The following is a 6,562-nucleotide window of genomic DNA, read 5'->3' on the forward strand; positions in this document are numbered from 1 at the left end:
ATTCATAGACCGGGCAAGTATCATGCAATTGCGGATTACCTTTCTTGTCTTGAGTCTAGTGAAGAGGCTAGTGGAGTTAATGATTGTTTTGTGACGCCGATTTGTTTGCGGTTTTTGGTGTTTCTCTGGATGATGGAAAACATTTTGGTATGCCACTTGTGGATGTTCCTTGGACATGGTACGAGGAATTGTATTGTTTTCTGGATACGGGGATTATGTCGGATCATCTTACTCGTGATTAGTGCTGTCGCGTGGCCCTATGCAGTCGCTCTTTTGAGATTATTTTGGGGGAGCTTTATTACCACAATTCTTCGGATGCGTTGTTTCGGTGTGTTTTACACAAGATCAACATGCGGTTCTCCAAGAAGCTCATGAGGGTGCTGCAGGAGGACATTTTTTGGGAATGCCACGGCTCGCAAAGTTCTTCGACCTAGTCTTTGGTGGTCTTCTGTGTTTAAAGTTTCGCACGAGTTTGTACGAAGCTGTGATGTTTATCAACAATTGAGACAACCTTCGTCCAAAGACCACTTACCGATGCATCTAGCCCTCAAATTTGAAGGGCTACCTAGTACCCAACTTTTCATTTAGGTCTTAGAGGACCTCTCCTTTTCTTTTTAAAGAGTTTGGAAGGGCATATAACTATTTTTCTAAAATTCTTATCTTTCTTTTGAAGGGTAATATATGTATCACCCTTCTCTAGAAGCGCAAAACCCCCTTTGAAGGGTGTTGCAACCTTCAAATTTTAGGCCTCGATGCATCCCATTCTGCCCTTGGAGCCTTTCCAAAAATGGGGATTGGATTTTATTGGCCCTTTCAAACTTGTTGCAGCTCGGACATGCCAATAAATACATTTTGACGGTGACGAATTATTGCACGAAGTGGGTGGAAGCCTGGGCTTTGCGAGATAACACTGCGGTGTGCATTTTCTCAATAAGGTCATTCACCGCATGACACGGTTTTATTTGATTCAACATCGCAAGTCCTCTCCTTATTATCCGCAAGCAAATGGATTTGTGGAATCTTTGAATAAATAGATTGTGTGAATGCTGACCAAACTTGTTAATCTTCACCGTATGATTGGGACGAGAAACTTTTTTCGGCACTTTGGGCATACCACACAACTTTTAAAGTGGCTACGGGTTTGATACCTTTCAAGATGGCTTTTGGAATGGAAGTTGTTACTCCGGTGTATTGTCAAGTTATAGGATTGCGGTGGCGGAGAGGCTTCTATCGGAGGATTCTGTGGTATACCGATTGGATGTGCTGGATCAACTGGAGGAGTCATGTTGGCATTCTTTCTATTTAATGCAAGTACTACAAAGACATAGAAAGCATTGGGTTGATATTCATTCTCGACACCACAAATTTCAGCGTGGGGATCTAGTTTTGGTCTTTTATTTGAAGCATGGCAAGCTTAAAGGCAAATTGAAGCTGCGGTGGTTAGGTCTGTTTTGGGTTTTTGCAGAGGCTGGCCCAACATCTTTTACATTGATAGATTTGCAAGGTGCGGTGCTCTCTAGTCTGGTAAATGGGTACCGGTTGCGGCATTATAAGACCAATGATTTTTTGATGTGTCCTTTTTCGCTTCGTCTGCGGCGATACCCTTTTGAATGTGTTCTTTGTGGCAGCTGCCTTCCATAAGGGCTCTTGTACCTACACATTGCATACGATCCCGTGAATATCAGCATGATCCCCAGCTCGAGGTGTTTCTACCTTTGCTTATGTGGGAGCTATTTTGTTGGGTTTTATTCTCTCTCTCCTTACTACCTTGGCGATCTTACGCGTGCTTTTGTGCCTTCCTTGCTCTGTTGATTTGTGCTCTCGTCGCCATGACTGTTAGCCCACTGCAGTTCGTGTTTCTTACTCCCTTGGCCTTTCTTGAGCATCCTGAGGTGGTGACCTGGATCTCTATGATGCGGTTGCAAGGTTTTGCTGCCATCTCTTGGGGCGATGTTATCGTCTATCCATGCGCATAGTCTATTCTGGCGGATCTTACGTGGGGAGATAATGTCTTTGTGGGCAATCGGCAGATTTAGCTCACTGAATAGTTGATATTTGATCGTTTATTGTTGCCGATTGACGGGTTGCATATGTCAAATATCCAAGTACACCTGTGAAGATGGAGCAGGATTTTGGCCCTCGAGTTGGCAGTGAATATAAGTTGTTAAACTGCAGAAATGTTTCTCTTCAAGAATGCTATCGATGGTTTATTGATGCACTTTGGCTCCAAGCGAAGACCTATACTTTGTTAGTTTGGGTGCGTGCCATGTTGCGGTTGGCGCAGTCGGAGCCTGTAGCTTGGGCCTATGTATTTCACGATTGCCTTCGTGCTGAAGCTGAGAGGGTCTCGGCACAGTTGGCAAAAAATGTAGCGGTAACCACCAAAGCTAGCCAGATATACAAGTTTTGTTTTCAGATGGGTCGGCTGGGATGTCGTGCCCCTCATCTACAGTTTCTGAAGGTTTGTGCGCGAATGCAGTAGCTTCTTCTTCTCGGCCTATTCCTCGCACTCCTCGCAAATGCACATCCAGGGGGGAGTTGCGGTCAAGTGTTCCCTCTCTAAGTGCGGTTTCCTCCCCTGCTATTGCGGTTACCTCTGTTTTCTTGATGCCTTCGGGTCTGGAGACCCCGACGGTCTCTGCAACTGCTACTATGATTATTGCTGCTGCAGGTGGTTTATTGCCCTTGGAACAATGGCGCTTCAATATGCTACAAAGGCTACCTGATGTGGCAGTGCAACCTCATCAATCTGTTGCAGTTCTCGATGTTAGTGCAGTGTCTATCACAAGGAACTTTCAATCGATCCCCATATAGGAAAAAAAGAGAATTCCCCATGGAATTCCCTAGTTGAAAATACATATAAGTGGGGAAAGTAAAAACTAGGGAAAATGGGACATTTCCTAGTGAGAATAAGTAGGGAATCACATAAGACCTTTCGAAATATTTCCTACATAGGAAAATACAAAATTTTCTATGTAGGGAATAATTCCTATATAGGAAATATTTCATATATAGGAAAAATTTTCTAGAGGTGATTCCCTAGGTACTCTCACTAGGAAATCTCTCATTTTTCCTATTTTTTACATTCCCTACTTATATGTACTTTCAACTAGGGAATTTCGTGGAAATTCTCTTTTTTCCTTATCACTTTATCTACTTTGCCCTTCCTCTTAGACATGCTAATATCAAACAAGAAATTGCACAATAAATTTTTAACCTTGAAATATCAGCTTGATTCACTTGATTCATGATATGTCCAGGTTGATCAGATGGATCAGAATACTTTGTAGTCATGTTGGCCTTAATCTCGAGGAGGTTGCTGCTGTTCAGGATATCTTGACCAAATTCGCCATGATTATCGCATGAAGTGACCAAATTCTTCATGATCTCTCTATTCCTGCAGCCTACAAATCAAATGTCAAGATGGAATATAGTCAATCACAAGAAGTTTGTTTGACATAATTTTTCCATGTGGAAAAGGGAACTGTTTTCCCTTGGTTTCCCCTAATAGTGTTCAATAACATGAGCTTCTACTTGGGAGCCACCACATATCTAGCTAGTTGCCACTAGTTGCCATCCAGGGTAAGGGGCTCCTGGGCCCCACCCTGGGCTGGTAGCCAAAGATGCTCCTCTCTCAGCCAACCATCACAACCTGCTCCAGGGGCTGCTGCAGCCTATTCATTGCCCTCCACCTACTGATGACAGTCTACATGTGGTTCTATCTACTAGTTTTTCTCCTAATTCATCATCCTCACCTCAGCTATTACTGTTTGAGATCTTTCAAGTCAGCTACAACCAACATGACCTGTCGAGCTGCTGCATTTCCACTCCAGGCCTACTGACCACTTATTGTGGACTGCCATGTAGCATCTCAATTGCTACATTTCAGATCTGCCCTGCTTCATCTGCAAATTACATCACTTCATGATCCATGTTTTGCTGTTTCAGTACTTCATCATCAGTCTCCTTCAAGCTCCTTCAAGATTTTCATTATTTCTATATCTAACTCCATGAGTCATCTAAAATACAAAAAACAATATGTCTTTGCTGTGGTCTTGGCAGAGTTACACTTCCTCTCATGATTTAAAGAGCATATCATATTATTGAGATGCTATTTGTAAAGCCTTTAAGCAACAAGTGGAAATAAGCCTAATTTAAAGTCTTTAAAAGGGATCCATTTCTTGCTAATGTGCAACAAGTGCAGCATTGTACCTTGAACTACAATGGTAAAAAAAACTAGTCAACTCTTTCAAAGATGTCTTCTTTCTAGCTTGAGCAGAATCAAGTTTCATTTGCCAACTGTAGAATTCCTTACCTGAGGCGCTCCATCACACCATTCAATAATCCCACGAGCAATCGCATTTCCCTACATGCAGAAAATCAGCCTATTAGCAACATCCTAATAGTGATAAGACATGTACAATTTATTGATCTGACCTATGCTTAAAAGCCACAAACCCAGATGGAGATAACATGAAGTATAGCAAGGGCAGCATTGTATGATTCTGCTAACCTACATGGGAGAGGAAAACTATATTGTACCCATCCTGAAGCTCTGGCCCATTTGATTTAACACACCTAAAACAGCTCTATTGATAGGCAATAACCACTTGAGGATTCAAAAATGTTTGGGCTGATCCATTCAACATGAACGTCCCTAATCTCATCAGTTGGTTAGCTAATCTTGGTGATCTTCAAATCAGTTCAGTTGATTAACAAGAGTCATAAGTCACAGTCTTCATTAACACCTTAAATCTCTTTACATTCCCACAGGGCTAGGCTTTTTCTTGCCTTCCTCAAGCATCAGTACTACCAGGCTGCCACTGTCTCCCTGCATGTCAAATGCCTGCTGGTTCTCGCCCACAATCAGGAAATCAGTGAAAAAGCAATTGCCCTTCTCGTCATTGTACTCAAAGGCATATGCCATGATGCTTCCTTCTGTTAGCCCTGATCTTCTGCCAACTTTTATTACCCTCCTCCCCACGATGCTGTTGATGTTTGCTTGCAAGTCAATAGTTATAACATCTCCCATCTCACCTACCCCTTTGATAGTAGTTGTGACTTTGGAGACATCAAAACTGTCTCCGAATGGAACGAAAGCACCATTAGCTTGCACAAATGTCTCTGCCGCATGAGCAAACATCATCTAGCATTCTTGATCTTTTGAATAGAATCTTAAAAATCTCCACTATACTCATCAGCAATAAATATATTTCCATGAAATTTAAGTAGCAATGGACTTGTGTATCTCCCTTCAATTACCTCAAAGAGGTCCTTGCCTATAGAAGCATGTATAGCATTATTATACGCATACTCTACAAGGGGTGAATATTTCTCTCATTGAGATCATTGATCTAATTCCAAGACATAGGATTTTAGTAGATCAAGGATAGTGGAATTAGCTATTTCACTTTGGCCATTTGTTTGTGAGTGATAGGACGAATAAAAATCTAGCTTAGTCTCTAGATTTTAAAAGAGACCCCTCCCAAAAATACTAGTCATTCTAGGTTCTTTATTGGACACTATTGGAGTAGGCAAGCCATGGTATTAAAAGATTTGTGATATGAAGAGGATTGTCATTTGATGGGCCTTAATAGTTTTCTTAGTATGTATGAAATGAGCTTGTTTGGTTAACTTATCAACCATTGTCATGAAATTTAATATTTGGCATTCCAAAAATTATTATCCCATTTTAAACTAGCCACTTAAAATGAAACAATGATAAGGGAATAAAGGTCAAGATATTGATGAGCGATGGGCTACTTCCACAAGGGAACCAAGGGGAAATAGTCCACCAAGAGTAGAGTAAATAAGGCTTACAAGGGACTAATTATAAGTTTCATCAATCATCCAAGGGTTGGTGCAAATGGTCTCAAAAGAACCTTAAAGAATGGCAAGCTAGGGGGTGGTTTAAGCTAGGGGGTGCTAACAAGCTTAAACTAGGGGTGCTAGCTAGCTTCAGGTGGGGGGTGCCAGGTAGCTTATCCATATTTTATTATAAAAAATACAAAAATGAGTTTCAAAATTAAACCTGGAGCCTATTGTATTTATTGGTAAATCAATGCTAGTGTAATATAGCCTTAGGCTAGCATCGAAGACAAAAAAAGTCAATATATATCCCTAAAAGGGGGTGGACCTCCTCTTTTGGAGGGATGTGGGATGAGAGAGAGGAGAGTGAGATGATTCACCTAGGTTTCACTTCACCCTTCCATTCTAGGAGCCTTCCCTTCCACTCTAGTCACCCTACCTTGCATGTGAAGGCACAAAATGCTATGGGTAGCCTACAAGGAGAGCCAATGGAAATTAAGCAACACATAACCCCTACACTCATGATCATGTGAAGGCTCAAATGCTATTGGCCAGCCATTAAGAGAGCTAATGAGATCCTAGCCTCACACATGCCTCTCACACCTCTCACACAAGTTAAGAGGACACTTGTTACTATGTTCTCACTCCACCATACAAGGAAGCCATCAATGCTATTGGAGGATGAGAGAAGAGGTCCAATAGCCTTCAAGGATGATAATATAAAGAGGATTTTATTGCCCAAGGAGGGATATAT

At 41.7% G+C, this 6,562-nt stretch overlaps 1 protein-coding gene across 1 annotated transcript; it reads left to right on the forward strand.

Annotated features, from left to right (window-relative positions):
• The first annotated feature begins 2,426 nt into the window (after window positions 1–2,426).
• On the forward strand, window positions 2,427–3,499 carry LOC148017698 (uncharacterized). Its single transcript, XM_087662341.1, has 2 exons — window positions 2,427–2,766; window positions 3,261–3,499. Exons 1-2 carry the CDS (start codon window positions 2,431–2,433, stop codon window positions 3,288–3,290), a joined length of 366 nt encoding a protein of 121 aa, XP_087518467.1. The 5' UTR covers window positions 2,427–2,430; the 3' UTR covers window positions 3,291–3,499.
• Window positions 3,500–6,562: the final 3,063 nt, after the last annotated feature.

The sequence above is a fragment of the Lygodium microphyllum genome, chromosome 21 (assembly GCF_053477565.2).
Source record: "Lygodium microphyllum isolate KBCC chromosome 21, Lygodium_microphyllum_v1.1.10, whole genome shotgun sequence".
In the NCBI taxonomy this organism is placed as follows: domain Eukaryota; kingdom Viridiplantae; phylum Streptophyta; class Polypodiopsida; order Schizaeales; family Lygodiaceae; genus Lygodium; species Lygodium microphyllum.